Raw genomic sequence first — 18020 nt, forward strand, 5'->3', positions numbered from 1 at the left:
TGCAGGATCACACAGAGCCGCTTTGTCCCAGCTTAAAGCAAATGAGGATCTGATATCTACAAGTAAAATACTACAGCCTTATCTCCACACCCTTCCGCTGAGTAAGCAAGCTTACAGAGCAGCCATTCAGTGGATACAACTTTCCATCCACAGAAGTTATTCTGACCTAAGCACAATAACTTCTTTTGCATTTTATTGCCAGCTTTGATATTATTGCAGAAGCGCTGCTATGGCAGATTTGTGACACTCAAACTAGGCTTTACTTCTTCCTGTTGTCTATTCCAATGGTTCCCAACCTGGGGGTCTGGGACCCCCCCCCAAGGGGATCCCCCAAAGAGCACAGGGGGTCCCTGAGGCTTTGAACATTAGAGCCATTGTGATTAATGTCCACACATTGTGCCTATTTTAAGGAAGAAAATAAGGCTATATGTTGTTCATTTAACTTTGGCTTTATCAAAGAACGGGACTCAACAAGAAAACATATATGGTGAGAATCTCACTCTTGAAAGCCTAATAACCAAGGATGGTTTCAGCACAGGGTGGCGCAGGGGGTCCATGGCATTTTAGTATATCCATGAAGGGGGTCCCCAAGGAAAAAGGGTTGGGAACCACTGGTCTATTTAATACTGTAACTTTTTTTTCCCCCAAGTTGCTTTATTTAACCTCTTCCTGACAAGGTCCATTTTTCTGTATGTCGAAAATAACATACCCAAAATTAATTAAGTACATCTTCACAACTACAAAGACTGTATGTGTAATCTTGGTCTGAAAAGAAACCCAAGACACGTGAGCTTACTACAGAAGTGTAAAAATCAAGATGTGTTACTGTGTCAGTAAATTCATATATATTCATAGCAGCCCAATTGATCTAGGAATTACTAATGTCTGGTGAGAAACTGTGCAAAAATAAGCTAAAAAACTGACCCTGAGTAGCTTCATTTAAGTTTTAATAGGTGTTACACAGGTAAATATCTCAGAAAACCATCAATGATTTTGATTTACACCTCCACTGAAGGTCAGAGGCAGGAGAATGGAGGGTTAGCCCCCAAATTCACCTTAAAGACACCATGATTATCCAGAATAGAGTTAACCCCAAGATAGTATATCATAGGAAGAGTGAATACTTCACTATAAAACCTTCATCTTCATGGAAACTACCAGAACCTTTGTGATTAAATTATAACAATGGCAGAGTCATAGGAAAACACAAGTTTTTTTGAGCTGTAACAAAAAGACATGATTTATATTTACGTGTAAAATACGAACATGCACACATTTCAGTTTGCCTTAACAGATTATTAATCAACAAAAACTAAAAATGTCTGATAAAATGTCATGGTTTTCTAAAGAAGCTGAGAAGAAATACACTGTCAGGTTGTAATATTTAGTCAGACCACTTAGCACATTTGTGATCAATAATAAAACCTATCGATCACAAAACTTTATAAGTGACGTTTGCAGACTCAAATGATCATTTCTTTAAAGTGACAGCAACCATGTCAGAGTGCATCATTTTTTCCTGTCATCCACTTTTTCAACAAAGTATTTTAAATTGAGAAAGCTTCCTGTCTCTCTATGTTCAGGTTGTTTTTTTTCTCTTTGACTGAAAACATTGATCCAAAAAGAAAATTTAGTCTGTACACAAAAAGTGTGACAGCCTGAAACATTATATCCAATCAATTCTTCATTTTCACCTCATAAAGCCCAGCTTCAAGACTAATTTCTTGCAATTAATCACTTTAATTCAACTGTAAACAAGTCATTACGAGGTGGCAGAGAAAAACAATCTCCTGAAAGATAAGCAGAGAAGAGTGGACTGGATTTAGTGGATGAAGCAGCAGTAACTAGGACTGAAAATTGATGAGGATTTGAACTTCAAACCAAGTCCAAACTAACAAATTTTCAAGCAGGGACATTTTTAATTAACCTGCAACATGCGCGCAGGTTTGTAGTTACATTAAAACAAAAGTAATAAAATTAAATTAAACAAGCAGGTGAAAGCTCTCTGAAATGTATTCTAAGTGTGTGAGCTCAGTCACTTATTTGTGTAGCTTCTTTATGTGCATTGACATTTTACATGTTATATTGATTTTACCACAAATTTCCCACAGAGAGATCTGATCAACAGCTCCTCCCTTTATCACCAGCAATGTTTCAATATTTATAAGTACTCCATAAAAGATGCCAACAAAGCTGAACTGACACACTGCAGTCAATGTCATGACTGCCAGGGAGCCAGAAATATCTGCTGAACTCACTGCACCAGCGCCTCATCTGAGACCAGAGCAAAGTTTCTGAAGACAAAAGGCAGCACCAACAAAGAGCAGCGCTGTGACTGAAGTTTTGACTGAATGATCAGAAAGTATGAACCCCCATGAGGACGAAGACATTAGTTTGCAACAAAAACAAGAAACTGAGAACAAGATATTTTTGCCTGTAATACAGTGACACTTTTAGAAGTCCAACATACAATTTATATAAAAAATAAATAAATAAAAATTGGGTGTCGCAGTAGAGCAGCACAATCTCAGTCCAGAAACCAATAAATACATGAATAAATAAAAAAAAACAGGCCTATTCTAATTTGATTCATGTCACTGAATGAGTCTTTAATCAATGAATGTGGTTTAAGGAAAAAGGAAACATTACACATCTAAGAGGTTTATTTGCTACAGAGCTATATTTTAAAGTATTTATTGGAAATTAAAGCTAATCTGGATGTTCTCCAGATACGTGGTCTTCAGCAACATCTACTGGTGAGCGCCGCTGTAATGAGTCAACTTCATCAAGCAATTTTTCCCTCAAATGTAATATGTCTATTCTCAAAATGAAGGTAAAATGCAGTCGAGTGCCGAATATCAAATTAATAACAAAACATCTGTCTCAGTGACATTGGAAGAGCACATATAAGCTAAATAAGTTACTGAATTTTGTTTTTTTATATACATTTCAAGAGTGTATATAAAGTTTGGGTTGTCTACATCCTAAACAGGACACGAGTTTCTATTTATTTGGGTATATAAGAAACCGATATGATGAAAACTGTGTGTTTTCCACTGCTCCATCACTGTCCAGAAAGTAATGAAAAAGTCAAATATCAAACTTCATAAATAAATGTGACACCAAAGTTGATGTTTTTTGTTCCAATGAAGCTGTCAAAAGCTCCTTGTGAGAAATTGAAGTTTATATTTTTAAAGTTTCTTTGCCTGAGCACGCTCAGACCACCTGCACATTTTTACAAGTGCTTACTAAATTAAAAGCCATAAAGCCACCTGCACAGTCAAAATGTCCTTTTGCAAATACAAGCTGCTGACCGTGATATTAGACACAGCTGAAGCCCCAATTTTTATTATTTATTTTTACTTAAATACTGCACTGCAGCCCTGAAATTTTCTGGACATGTCCGCTGCATAAGAGAATGCAAATGTTCATTAGCTGTGAGCTTCTAGCAAAGATTCCCACCTCTGCCTTGTTAAAACCTGGAAAATGACTTGAGCACGATGTGTGACGACAGCAGCTAATCCTCAGGAGATTCATGTTTTGTGCACCAAATGGGTTGCTGCTCCAAACTTATTTTCACTTGTTTCTTGACAAAAAACAGCCATCAGAACAAATAAAGTCTAAGCCTCTTCCTCCATCCTTAACACACAATTTCTACATAGATTGGACACTGGGTCCTTCCTCCTCTAGTGCTATACCTGGCATTTCCAGGAGTGAGAATTCATCTCCTGCTGTGAGGAGCCTGGGTGAATAGTGACTGCAAAGTCCAAACCTATAGTCTCACTTTCTCCAGTGTTGGTGTCAAAGAAAGAAGCTTTCGTGCTTCCCTTATTGGTCTGCACAGGACAACACGATACATAAGAAATGTGCTTTTTGTTGTCCATCTTTGGAACAGTTGTAGTTTCACTCAGTCATGGCACCAGGAAGCAGCTATGCCAACATTTAAAATTGGATCCAGTTGATATTAGTAGTGCCCTGACAGGTTCAAACTCTTAATATCCACATCAGTCTCATAATCGCGACCAATAATTTCACTTTACAATAAACAGACTGTCTGAGGCCTAGCCTTAAAGTACAGCAATGAGAGAGAGTCTACTTTCAACTCCATGGACTGCATTTCACACAAAACAACACAGTTGCTAAGGACAAATGCTTTCATTAGCGCTTGCTACTTCAAACATATCCAAGTCAAAGAAGAACCGTAGTGGAACACTCATCTGCCCAAGTACTTTACATGTACAAGGCCACTACATACATACAGTATGATGATGCCTTCAGAGGCAGAGGGAGAAAGCGGGACACATGGTCACTGTGTTTGCTCCCTTGCTAGGTCTCAACATGTGATTGAGCAGACCCCAGGAGGCAACTCCAGACATCTGGTTTCAGACAAACATAACCCTGCCTCCAAAAGAAACACAAACTCACAAAGTACATCATATGAAATCATAGAAATGATTCCTGACGTCTGATGTTTTCAAATTTCCAGGAAAAGTGTTTAAGGTATCTTGACTATTTAACTTTACCTTTAGACTAAAGTTAAGTGGCAGTCTTCTCAAGGTGAGAGGACAGCGAAAGCTGAAGTATGACGACAAACAAATAATAGCCAGGGTTTAGAAATATGCAGCACCAGAGATAAATGTAGCATTGAAGCTAGCTCAGCAAGACAGTCACATGGGCCAACGTTTTGGGTCCAAATTTCCTTTTTTCTTTATATACAAATTAAATTAAATAAATAATAAAATGCCTGAGAGTCAGCTCTGGTTCAAACTTTACAAGTCCAAGGTTTTGCTTTGCCTTCGTCACCCACCTCTTTCACCTCCAACAGTCGTCCTGGATACTGACTCTTGGCCCGCCGAGCTGCAGCTGGAGATTTGTGGTGGGTGATGGTGACGATGTTGCTGGGTGAGGCTGTGTGCCCTGGGTGCCTTTGGGAACTCGGGGATGAAGATGGAGTTAGATGGGGGAGGAGGGAGAAACTACGGGTCCGACCTGAGGATGAGGAGCCCTGAAGTAAGGAGGGTGGGAGATGACACAGAAAGGGAGAGAGTGAGTTGCGTGGGAATTTAAACATGGCAGGGTTATTATAAAATGTAAAATACCTCAACAGCGCTGTTCCTAAAAGTTGAATATTAACCCAAATAAAGTAGCTTAGCAAACACTACTGCTGACTTTATAAGGAAAGCATTCTTTTCAAGTCTCAGCTCAGATCAAACTGGATGATGGATTGAGTCCTTTTTAATGTGAGAACTTTGGGGAAGAACCATTTAGAGCTTTGGTCCCAACATATTAGCATTTTCTAATAATCTTCTTTTCTGCTAATGCTTCAAATAAATAAATAAATACTCACAGCAAAGATTTTACATTTTAAAATAAAGTGCTTATTAGCTTGAAACTAAACATTGGCAGAGCTACATTTTATGTGAATCTGTGCCTTGGGGTGCATTCACTACTAGCAACTTTTGCCCAAACAGGGCAGGTCTGAAATTTTCAGTCCAGTGGAAACTGCAAACAACAAAACCTTAAAGGAGCAAGACACACCTTGAACGTGCTATATACAAAACTAGATGATTACTTCTAAACTGGACTTGTTGCAATTTATTCCTGTCAGCTACTCTTAGACATTTTTAAATCACAGACTGTTCCTGTGATCATATATGCCAGATTAACATGCAATAAATGTAAGAATTCATTTATAAAAGGAGTTTCCAGTGTTTCCTTTTGCACAAAAAAAATCTTTCTAAATTAAAAGGAAAAAAAAATACTGCCACAAATGTCTGCAAAACAGACTTTAATCGCTACACCGAAATGTACTTATGTAGATATTAATGGAAAGTGACACAGAACATGTAGGTGATGACAGCATGGTGTAGATATGTAGTGAAGCTCAAATGTTTGCTAGCATAACTGTACTAGAGAAGCAAATCAGTCCAAATGTGTACATTAGCATGACGTACTCATCTGCATAACTTTCTATTAGTATGCGTAATTAATGGAGCCTTTTTTACCACTACTTGCCTTTATTCTAAGAGAAAGGTTCTGTTATGTTTGAATGCTCATATTTACAGCGTCTGTGTAGCCCTTATACTGCAATCTCATATTCTTAAGCTGTTTTTGTCTTACACTCTCTAAAAAATAGGACAGTCAAACTAAAAATGTGGCAAATCCTCACAAAGCATAAGCTAGAAAAAGTAAATAAACCAACTCTTGAATGCTTAAAAAGAAATAAGTGATCTTTATAAATGACCTCTAATTCAACATTTAATGCAAATTATTTGCTTGCATTTGCACATTTGAAAAATTACCCACTCTTTCTGCAAACCACAGAAAGTTTGTGATAATTTAAATGATGCACCATGTGCTGTAATCTTTGAATACCAGATTAAAAGACGCTGGAGACCAGTGTGAACCCATCATTTCCCTCTTAATTCTATCTGGTTGACTCTTTTACTCTCTGGAGCCATTTGGTTTGATGAAGGCAACATAACTGGTTACGTTCAGGAACCAAAAATTCCTGGTTTGGCTTTAAACACAACTTTCCAGTCTACAAAAGCTTGAAACCCTGACAAAGTTCTGCAAAATATGTGGTAAGTTGTGTGCAAGACCAGACAACTTTTGTTCAGAAATGTTAAGATTACACTGCCTATCCACAGGTAACATACTCAAACTGGGCTCATTGTTTTCAGATGTGTGCAACTAAGTTTCATAAAACAATCTTGCTTTGAAACTGAAGTCACATCACATCCTCCACTCTGACACCACCTCCTAACCTCTGCCACTCCTCTGTTGGCTGACCTCTGCGCTGACACAGGCAGATATGTCAGCCATGTATCAGTCTCCACTGTCTTTACTCGCCATTACTTTACAGCAGCACAAAGAGACAAGGCATCATAGATTTATCCCTCAGAATGGCACAGAGGTCCAGTCACTGCAGCCGTGTAAATTCAACAGATCAAATAAACAACTTCCACCCCAGAGCACCGCTCACTGAACGGGAAACAACCAGCCTCTGTTGTGGAGAGATGCTGCTCAACCTGCAGTAAACCAGGACATAAAACCCACGATCAAGCTGTCAGAACATATCAGCTATATAATCTGAGGATAAATGCCCATTTTATTTCCTTTAGATATCAAAGCTGCATGAAACCAAACTGAAAAATTACGCCAATGACTGCAAGGATATTCTCTTGCAATTAGATCAGGGGTGTCCAAAGTGGGTCCTCTAGGGCCGCTGTCCTGCAGGTTTTCAATGTTTCCGGCTTCGACACACCTGACTCAAATGAAATGGATCCAACAGCCAATTAAGTTTTGCACAATTACTCATTCATTTGAGTCAGGTGGTTTTCGAGCAGGGACACATCAAAAACCTGCAGGATTCTGGCCCTTGCGGACCGGCGCTGGACACCCCTGGTTTAGATGCATCTGCACCATGAACAGAGGGAGCTGCACAGGGTTGAAATCGTGTAATCATTTTAACAGAAAATAATCAGCTTACAAGGGTGAACACTTGTATTGTCTAGGTCTAATCCAGGAGCCATGAGTAAGCAGGAAAATAAGACAGCCGTTCTAGAGTATGAACAGACAGGCCTAAAACTGGCACAGAGCCCCCGAGCAATTTAATAAACTAAAGATGAGAACCAAGAAAAGAAACAGAGGAAAAAATCAAATGAGGATCAGTGGAAGAGGAAAGGTAGACAGACATAAGATTATTATGTCACTTCCATCTAAAAATTAACATGGGTTAAAAAAAAAATGAAAAAAAAATTAAAAGCTAGGTTTCTAATAAGGCAAATTAATTTGAATTCAAGTATATAAATTTTGAGCTTCACCACCTCCTCCTTGGTCATTCTCTGTTTGCTTACCATCAGTCTCTGCAGAGACTTAAAGTCCAAGTTTTATACCTCACAGGTGCACTGCTGTCAGGTGATCGTGGGTGGATATTGCCCAGTCAGGCAAGATGGGCACAAAACACAACAATCAACTGCTGACTCTTCATTTTCTGCACCACAGGACACATTAACAACATAATTACTTGTTTGTAATGAGTTTAGTTAAAAGGGTCAACAATCAAATTCTTGCACAGAGTAGAATAATGATGACATTTTTCCTATCATTAATACCCTAAGATTTTATCTTAAAAAAAAACCCTACAGAATGTCAAAAATACACAAATGATGTACTGAGCTGGAATAAATCCCCAGCATGCATCAGAGCAGTCAGCCTCAGTACATCCAACAACACAGAGCAATGTGGGGACAACCATAACCATGGGAATAGAGGATGATGCCACCCAATGCAAGACACCAAGAAACCAAACCGGTGACAGGAAAGTTACCCCAAGATCACCGTTACATGTGCAGGAAAGTCCTGGGTGAAGAAAAGTTTTTATGCAGCCAGCAGTGACACTAATTAAACCAGCAATGCCAATAGTAAAAACAATTATTTAAATTCAAAATGACAACAGGGACAAATGTTTTATTCTGTCTGTTAGTCTTTGGATTTATAAATGTAAAACCTGATAAAAAAAAAAATCACTGTAAAGTGGCTGGCTGGAATCAGCCAAGACCTTTCTAAAAGACTTCTAATTATAACAAAGATTATTGACTGATAGATCAGATATTCTACTGCACATCTTTACACTTTTTCTGATGTCGGTTCCCATTCTTGAAAAAGGACAATGACCAGAAAACAATGGAAAAGGTAAGAACTGATAAATAAAAATAGGAGTTACTTGCTGTCATAGATGACTGCCTTTTATGAAATTATGGACAAGAAACTGTCATTGTCCCGTATTTCTGTCAATGTCATGTGAACAAATCCACCAATTTGTTGGAGGTGAAAATCAAAAACAAACATTTTAATGGAGATGAAATTACGTTTTCTCCATTATTGTTGAAATGTTGACCAAATTCCAGCTCTATGCTCCAGCATGTGGACTAAAGGGTTATCACTTCAGACCTTCTGATGACTGTTTTATCTCCTCATAAAGTGCAGGTGCTGCTGAACACCATCATCATCATCATCATCATCAATCTGTTTGTGCTCCATTACTGGAGTTTCACTTTGGAAGGTGCCATCTTGCCCCAAATGTTAAACACATATTCAAACTCCTTCCTTCTGCAAACTCTTAAATGCTTCTGATGGTAGGAAATAAAAAGACCTGCTATATAAAGACTATTTATTATGATTTTTCTTTTATTATTATTTTCATTGTCTTTCTACACGGTCATTGCAATTGTAGAGTTGACAGTAGCTTTCCCCAAGCTGTTGCACAATTCTGATGCACTGACACTTTGTATTTATGTGAGTAATTGTTTATTTAGGGTGCATCTGTTGTGTAATCTTAAGACTTAAAAACTGAACTGCCCTCTAGGGATAAAGTTCTCTGAATCTACGTTTCTTTAAAACTTAAAATCATACAAAGACAAACAAACCTCTAGCTGATTGAGGCAACGGTAGAAAAGTGCTGTGTTCTGAAAAGCTAAAGTTTTTGTTTTTAAAAACTGTCTGATGTCTTTTAAAAGAGCAGAGATGGATGTCATAGTTCCCTGTCAGAAATAAATGTCACACAGTTCTACAGAATCTGTGACCTGATAAGGTTTTAAGTTACTGCACAACTTCTTAGTGCTTTCCAGACGGAGTGTTTCAATGGCATCCATACCTGGTCCACATTTTCCACACCTGGTCACAAATATGTTTCCCTGAGGACTCTCCAAAGGGATTAATAAAGTATTTCTATTCTATATGTTATTTTTATAAAGTAGCCCATCACTTTTTAGGACATTTAAAATGGGAAAACAGCTGAAACAACACACCATTGGGTCCACTGTTAGGAACTTATAACATTTTAAATATTTATATTTATCATTTATTTATTAGTAGGTTCTTTTAATATTGTGAATATATTTGTATTTATTTCTATTTTGCTTAGTTAATTATATACAGTAGCAGTTATGGAGTGCACTGACCTCAACTTACTAAAAAGGTAATACATCAACTTTAGATATCCCATTCAATCCAACTGAGATATGCTTTTATTTAATTAAAGCTTATATTTCATGAAAATGGTTCCTACAAATCTATGTATTATACCACTTGAACAACAACGTCTCTGTCAGGTAAACGTTAATGATCACATCTGCAGGTTAAAGGATGACCTCATTTTTTTTAAACAATACAGCTGCTCTCAGTATGTGGACCCCCAGGAAGACTAGCTGCTACCCTATAAAAACTAATGGGCATCCTTTTTATAATAATTAGGTAACAACATTTTTTGTTTTTACCTGTTTAATCCAAAGTCCACAGTTTGAGTTGTACTGCATGTGTGGATTCAGCTTCACATGGAAACGACTGGTCAAACCTGATCCTACTGCTAATCAGCTTGATAAAGTGCAGCTGTGCTTCCTGCCAAGCCAGGCCAACTTTATTTAGAAAGCTCTTTAAAAACAACAGGTACTAACCACAGTGCTGAACAGTAAGAATACATAAAAAATGTAAAAGACTTAAGCCCATGAAAAACTATGTGAAATAAGACCAAAACTAAAATAATTAAAGCAAATAAAAAAAAATATAAAAACAAAAACTATATTAAAATAATAATAATACTAAAATCAACCTTCACACTGGGTCAAAGGCCAAAGAGAAGAAATAGGATTTAAGTAGAGATTTGAAAATGGACAGTGACGAGGCCTGTCTAACATGCAATGGCAGTGAGTTCCACAACCACTGAAAAAGTTCTGTCCCCTCTGTCGCATCCTCGGCACATCCAAGAGCAGCTGGTCAGCTGATCTGAGCAGTCGGGAGGGGAAGTGGACAGGCAACAGCTCAGAGAGGTAAGACGGGGCAAGACTTCCTGCTCTAAATCCCATCCTCAAGACACAGCTGCAGGGCTCTGACATAACGGGAATAGAAATAACGTTCAAATTAATGATGCCTGAGTTTAATTTATCTGATTTTAGTTTCTGGGTCCTAAATAGAACAAAATGCTTTAGAGAGAGAGTTGGCCCATACTGCATGATAAATTGAGGTTATACATATAAAAAGAGAAGGACAGATACATTTTAAATTTATATAAATATCACTTACCTATTAGAGCATTTTTATGTAGATGTAGTTTAAGCATAGTGGATAATGTCATTTTCCCCATCTTTCTGTTTGATTTCTCCCCAGAAACCTAAAAGAAAAGCTATATTCATCCAGTCTATAATCTAATAAATGCTAACACTCAACCCAAATTGCTTTTGCTTCACTTTTAACTATGAATCTCTGAAACCAGGACATACACTTCAACTGCAACAACCATTGCTGTAAGCAGATACTGGAAAGGCATAACTGTAATGGGAAGAAGGAAGGCAGCCTGAAGTTGACGGGTTGCGACCTCTGACGGAGCAGTGGCACTGCAATGAACAAGATCAAACTCCTCTGGGATCTGAAGTAGGTCTGCAGGAAGCCCCACCAAGAGAGATAAAAAGAGTTTCTGCTTATCCATATAAAAAGTTTTTGCTTTTTAAGCATAGGGTTTCTCACACTTTCAGTGTGGTTATTCCACTCTGTAATGAATAACAATGTAGTGTATTTAGTGGCTACACAGAGCTGCAAAAACACATTCCTCTGTTCAGATAAGATAAGACCTTATTTAACCTCAAAGGGGGAAATACACAAACTCTTTTTCAAACTCCACCTCCAAATTATTAAAGAAAGTTCAGAAAAGAAAACTGTTTAAAAGGCAAATGGCTGAAACGTTTTTTTAACAAATTATCCTCTTAGTAGTAGATGTAATTTTATTAACAGTTAATCTAGACAACTCCATCCTGCAGGATGACAACGCTATCCCCCGCAAAGCTAGGATCATCACAGAGTACCTCCAGGAGAGGGTGGATGGCCTGCCATGAGTCCAGACCTCAACCCAAATTAGCACTTTGGGTCAGCCTTGGTGGGCTGTTTGTGCTAGGAAGACTAACACAACCATGCTGGTTGAACTTCAACAACTTATACTGAGGAATAGGAAGCCATCCCACATCAAAATGTGACCAGACTGGTGACCAGCATCAGAAGGAGGTGCCAAGCTGTTGTGGCTGCATATGTATCTTCTACACCAGGGTTATTCTGTTTGGTCCCATAAAGGCTGCAGTCCTGAAGGTTTTCATTGTTTCCCTGCTCCAATATACCCGACTCAAATTAAATGGATCCAACAGCCTGTGAGGTTCTGCACAGTGACTCATTAATTAAATCAGGTGTGTTGAAGCAGGGACACATCAAAAACATGCTGGAACACAATCTTAATGGAACTAAACTGAAAAGCCCTGTTCTACACGTTACTGATGTTCCTAACAGTATAAAATTAATAAAGGTAAAGTATAAAAGTGTAAAAATGGCCAATATGTGTTGTTTTCTCCTGATTTATTCCTTTTTTTTAATTTAACTTGTCCTGTCCAGCATCGTAGCAAGCAGACTGAAGGTGTTGCTGCGGTTTTAAGCAGAATAAGCAGAGGGCCTGAGCCCCGCCAAGGAGGACCAGCCCCCCCAGATGACCACTTAGTGCAGCACCCACCCCAATGTTCCAGCCGCACAACCAGGGGAACCAGGAACCAGAAGCAGAGGGGTCTTGAGATGTGAATCCAGAGGGAAGCAAACTTCCCTCCAGAGGATGAGCTGCTGGTGGCAGTAGACACCCTTGGGGAACAGCCCTCCCTCATGACCAGGACACACAGCGACCGCAGCCAATGAGCCGCCACCAACACCAGAAGGTACCCACCTAAGGAACCCCAGGGGTGAAGGACAGAAGGGGGAGGAGGACCCATGGCCTACCACCCCCAGGCCCACACAGGCCTTCCCCACAAGTGCATGTAATCCCTCCCCTCCCTATATACACACCTATATCCTCGCCCACTCCCACTCAGAATTTTGAATTGTAGTAGTTGCATATTTGAATTCTTAGTCATTTTAAAGGTATTTAAACATATCTGTGACCATTCACTTTGATAAAGTTACTGGATAAGTCAGCCTCCCTTTTTAAAGTTGGAAGAGAGATTTAATCTTCTAGCTTAGATAATAGTATATTTTTGATAATCGCTTTGGGGCATTGAGATTTAAAGGTCCCATATTATGCAAAATTCACTTTTTAATGGTTTTGGAACAGTCATACTGGTCCCCCCGCATGTGTAGGAGACCCGTAAGTGTGAAACTCTTTCAGGCGCTCTCTCTCCCCCCTGCTCCACCTCTAGGGAAGTAAGCGCTGAATTGAGCGAGTTTGAAAGCCTGTACGTTAAGACGTCATAAGGGACAATAACCACTCCCCACAGAGCGATGGACCCGCTTACCGGCTCTCAAAGCCCGCCCTCTAAAAATCACCTAGCGCCCAGTGTTTTTCCTTTTCGGCAACCCTCGTTAGCGGACATGGCTAAGCGACAGAAGCACTGTTCTGTTTGTGGCTGCATAAATGAACACGAAAACGTTTTTTTACTTCCATCCACTGAACCCACGAGGACTGAGTGGATTAATTTTATTTTTGGAGGAAATGTACCCGGAAAACTTCCAAAGGTTTTGCATGTCTGTGGCCAGCATTTCAAAGAGGACTGTTTCCACAACATGGGGGCATGGAAAGCAGGCTTCGCCAACCGTTTGAAGCTGAAGCCAGGTTCAATACCAACTGTCCGTGACACAGCTGGAGAGGTAAGAGCTGGCAGTTATTTTATCGTTTCGGCCTTATTAGTCTGATAGCTTGAAAATATATTAGCACTGTTGTAAATGTAGCCAAGTCACTGTTTCTACTGTTTGTATCCGGTGCCATTGTGCATCAGATTGATGAGCGTAGCTAGCTGTGTTCTCCGTGCGTCGCGGTTTGGGTCGGTAATGGGGGCTTCAGGAATGGGTTCCGGTGTTCCGGCGTTTGTTTATCCTTCACTACGCTGTAATCAGCGTCTAGTTACCGCTAAGGCCTAACCTGTCAATCACCTCATGACGGGCGATGCGATGGGCGGAGCCAACAGCTGAGCTGCTCCACCAGGGTTCCGCCCACCATAAACGGCACATTTCTGAAGCTGCTAAAAAGAGGGAGGTGAAGAGAAGCCGCTGCACTCAAACTGAGGGTCGATTTGTCCATACCATGGCGGAAATATTTCATTTAGATATTAATGAATGGTCTCAGATTGGGAATAAAGTGTATAATATGGGACCTTTAAGACTTCATCTTATCTCTGAATGACACACACCTAACAACATGTCAATCCCAAAACAAGAGTAAATATCAGCAGGAGAATATTGCAGGGGACACTGGCATGTTTTTGGGCCCCTACCTACATATTTATCTATGTTGCTCATTCCATAGAATCACAGTCTTTGTAAGTTGTACCTTATTGTAAAAGTGATTAATCAGGCTTTTCAACATTGTATCTCACAACACCAACAGCTCTTATGAAAGAGGAGAAATAATCAACCAAACACAAATTGATATATATTTTTTAGATACTTTTATTTTATTTTAAGTATTATAGTATACTATTTGCCAAAGTCAGAATAAAACAAGTGTCAAGTTAAAGTTTTGACATGGTTCTGTTTATCTTTAGGGTTCTTGAAGTGCATACAGAAAACCTGAAAGTTGAGTGTCAGCTTTGTATTACAAAAACACAGTAACCATTCAACTGCTAACCAGGACAAACAATCTATTTCACATCCATTTAGTTCTGAAAAGTGTCGCTTGTTTTGGAGAAAGGATAAAGATGGCAAGTTAGAAGTGATTGTGTGTGACATGTCAGTAATTTGCCTACCGTCATCACTGCTGTGCACTCATCTGATGGACTAAACAGCCAATCAGTGTGCTCTCTCACCAACAGGCCAATTCAATACATTAAATCAGCAGAAAAAATATAATGACAGAGTTCAACAATACATGTAAGGCACACACTGAAAATACAAGAGACACCATTCAACAAAAGGTCAAGATGTGTCACACAGCGACTGTCAGCTTGGTGGATAAGGTCCCTTACATAAATATTCAACATCCTGACTCCAGCCTGAACTCCATTCTTTCTCTGTGTCCAATCCCAGCTCGAATCACAACAACGGTTTCTGTGACTCCAGCACCAGAGAAAGCTGAGGACAGTTTTTTAGCTCAACCTGAGCGAATAACCAGAAATTCTGTTAAAATTAGCAAAACATTTAAAATGAAGTTTTATGAATCGCCCAACCTCAGGAGTAACATCAGGTCTATGCCACAATGTAAAATATTTACACAGCAAGTCCATCAGCTAGCTTAAAAACTCCAGATGAGCTTTGTAATGTAACTTAAGCAGGTGATATGATCTTAGATTAGAAAAGAAATTCTGAAGAAGAAGGTTGTAATTTTCACAGAAATAATTTTTTTTCTGCTATTCGATCTCACCTGAATTGATCAATAATAATATATCAGCACCCTTATTCACTTTCTTGATGTTGAAGTGAGCATGAACCCCTTCCTTTTTTTCCTTTTGGTGAGAAATAAATCCTGCCACACCTTCTGTGTCACGCAGGTCTGTTATCAGAGATGTAGCTGAGCTTCTGCTGTTGGCTGCCTCATCAGCCAAGTAGCTGCGATAACAATCTTAGAGGCAGACACTGTGACTCAGCGTAGGATTAGAGCACAGCCACGGTGACTGTAATGACAGCTGCCGCCATGGAAATACCCCACACACCAAACAGCAACAAAAGCAGCCAGAAGGAAAAAAGAAAAACCTAATATCTCCTCCCTCCATTCATCCTTGCTTATCCATTTTTCTCCCATCTTTCATTGCTTTTCTTAACACGGCTGAGTGATATAATTGGACTATCCGCTCGCACCAGCTGTGCAGCAGTTTGAAAAGCTACATATGGAATAAGCGAGCCAGGAATGAGGCAGTATAATGAGGTTGTGGTGTTAAATGGTTCAAAGAGACCCGCGAAAGAGTCTTTGTCAAGAGCAGTGAAAACAGCTCTGTATGAGTATGTGTGTTGTTCACTCACCAGCACTTCCTGCCCTCCTCCTGCTCCTGCTTTATCCACACTCAGGTGTTCATCTGAGCCCTTCAACTTCCTCACCTGGAACCAAAAACACAAAAAACCAAACAACAGTATGAAAGAAGATTCAGAATGTTGTACATATTGTATTAAGACAGCCAGTGGCAGAGCTAGACTTTTATACACGGGGTGGCCAAGACTTTATTTACTATTTTGTGTGTATAATTTCTAGATATTTGTGCGTGCATTTGAACATACATACAAAATATTTTATACAGTTTACAAACCACGTATTACACACACACAAACACACACACACACACACACACAATGACATTGAGTTGATTTTCTCTCCATAATATATAAGCTTAACATTTCATACAGGAAGCAACTTGTATATTTTAATCTATGGCCTACAGCATGTTAAAATGGTTAGAAAAAAAAACAACAGGTTTACAGATGTTAGAAAGTGCCCCTTCATTACTAATTGGACATTTCTACATTAATTAATCAGTGTATGATCCAGATCCAAACCTAAGGGCAATTATGGTAGCTACATCCATTTTTATATTAAGTCTAAAAACCAAACTTAACATTAGAAGTTCACAAACTAAATAATAAACCAAACTTAACATTAGAAGTTCACAAACTAAATAATAAACTTCAGGTTATCTTCCTCGTCCACGCGCTGCTGATTTAAATGGCAATGGAGGAGCTCCAGAAGGAGCTCTATAACGCGCCTCTTCTTCACTGGATCAGGCAGATGGGGATACAGCCCACAGAGGTACAGTCAACACATGCACACATATGCCAAATAATCCCATGAAGCCCACACAAAACCCAGGAAACTCCACAAACCCAAATATAAATCCATGAAGCCCAGAAAGGCTGGTTGTGGAGCTATACTGCAGTCAGTCCTGTAAGTAATCTGTCAGCAATGAGCCCACAGGGATATAAGCACATTGATGCTCAAGGCATTTACACATGCATCCTAAAGTAAAGCAGTATGGGTTTGCTACTTTACCATCTTTACCGACAGCTCAGTCTTATGTCAACAGAAGAGCAAAAAAGAAAACATACAAACTTGAATTCGGCAAGTTTCAAATGACATGTTGAAGATGAGCTCTGCAAAGCTTTTACACAGCGTTCCTAATTCTTCTTCACTGTGGTCGTATATTTTAAATACCTTTATAACTTAATTACTATTTAACTTAGCAAGTTATGGCTTGGCTCATTTATTTTACAATTAATACTTATTTACCCTTATTTAACCACAGGTCCTTTATTTTTTTAGCTAGCATGGTATGGTGAGAAAGTCAAACACACACAAACAATTTGGAGGCATTTTAACTTGTCTGCAGGCATCCTAGGAAGGATATTGAGGTCTGAGATTGCACTTCACTCTGATATGTATTTATGCAACAGAAAAAGGACCTCTACATAATGTGTGTTGAACTTAAAATGCTCATGAACCAACTTCGATTTAAAACTTTCAAATCATGTTTCACTTTCATTCACTGTTATCCAATAGCCTAACTAAACTGCAGCTTTCTCACATTGTGAGGCCACAAGATTTATAAAAGTCTGCTAATTTAAGCAACTAGAGTTTATGCATTTTAGTGCTTTGGATAATGAAACACTGACAGAAAGAGAAAATACATACCTGAGGAAAGGAAATTATGATCATAAAGCAGAATTCCAGATTTTGTTGTTTTAATAAATCAATGACCAAAATCCTCACAATGACCATGATCATTTTACTAAAGAGGATTTCAAAAGAACCTTTAATATTTTGCAAATTGGTGGGTGTGGATTAGAGGTAGAGTGGTGGTTCTTTAAGGCTTCTATACACCAACTCTTTTCTAACTATAAACTACATCTATCTTATGTTGAAATATATACTGTAAATAATTATTAACACAAAATATATGTATAAAAAGATTAGTAGCAGCCACAAACTAAGAAGTGGTAAAAATTAATAATGTGATAAATGCTATATTTATTGCTATATTAACTAAAATAGCTAGTTATTACAATAACTAGCTAGCTTAGTT

At 38.8% G+C, this 18020-nt stretch overlaps 1 protein-coding gene across 1 annotated transcript in view; it reads right to left on the reverse strand.

Annotated features, from left to right (window-relative positions):
- Positions 1 to 18020, reverse strand: part of LOC121656908 (oxysterol-binding protein-related protein 10) — a 104507-nt gene that overhangs the window by 50643 nt on the left and 35844 nt on the right. Inside the window, exons 4-5 of the mRNA XM_042012138.1 lie at positions 15973 to 16047; positions 4808 to 5005 (exon numbers count right to left, since the gene is read on the reverse strand). Of these exons, the coding sequence (XP_041868072.1) occupies positions 4808 to 5005; positions 15973 to 16047 (273 nt within the window). The remainder of the gene's footprint in view (positions 1 to 4807; positions 5006 to 15972; positions 16048 to 18020) is intronic.

The sequence above is a fragment of the Melanotaenia boesemani genome, chromosome 17 (genome assembly GCF_017639745.1).
Source record: "Melanotaenia boesemani isolate fMelBoe1 chromosome 17, fMelBoe1.pri, whole genome shotgun sequence".
Taxonomy (NCBI): domain Eukaryota; kingdom Metazoa; phylum Chordata; class Actinopteri; order Atheriniformes; family Melanotaeniidae; genus Melanotaenia; species Melanotaenia boesemani.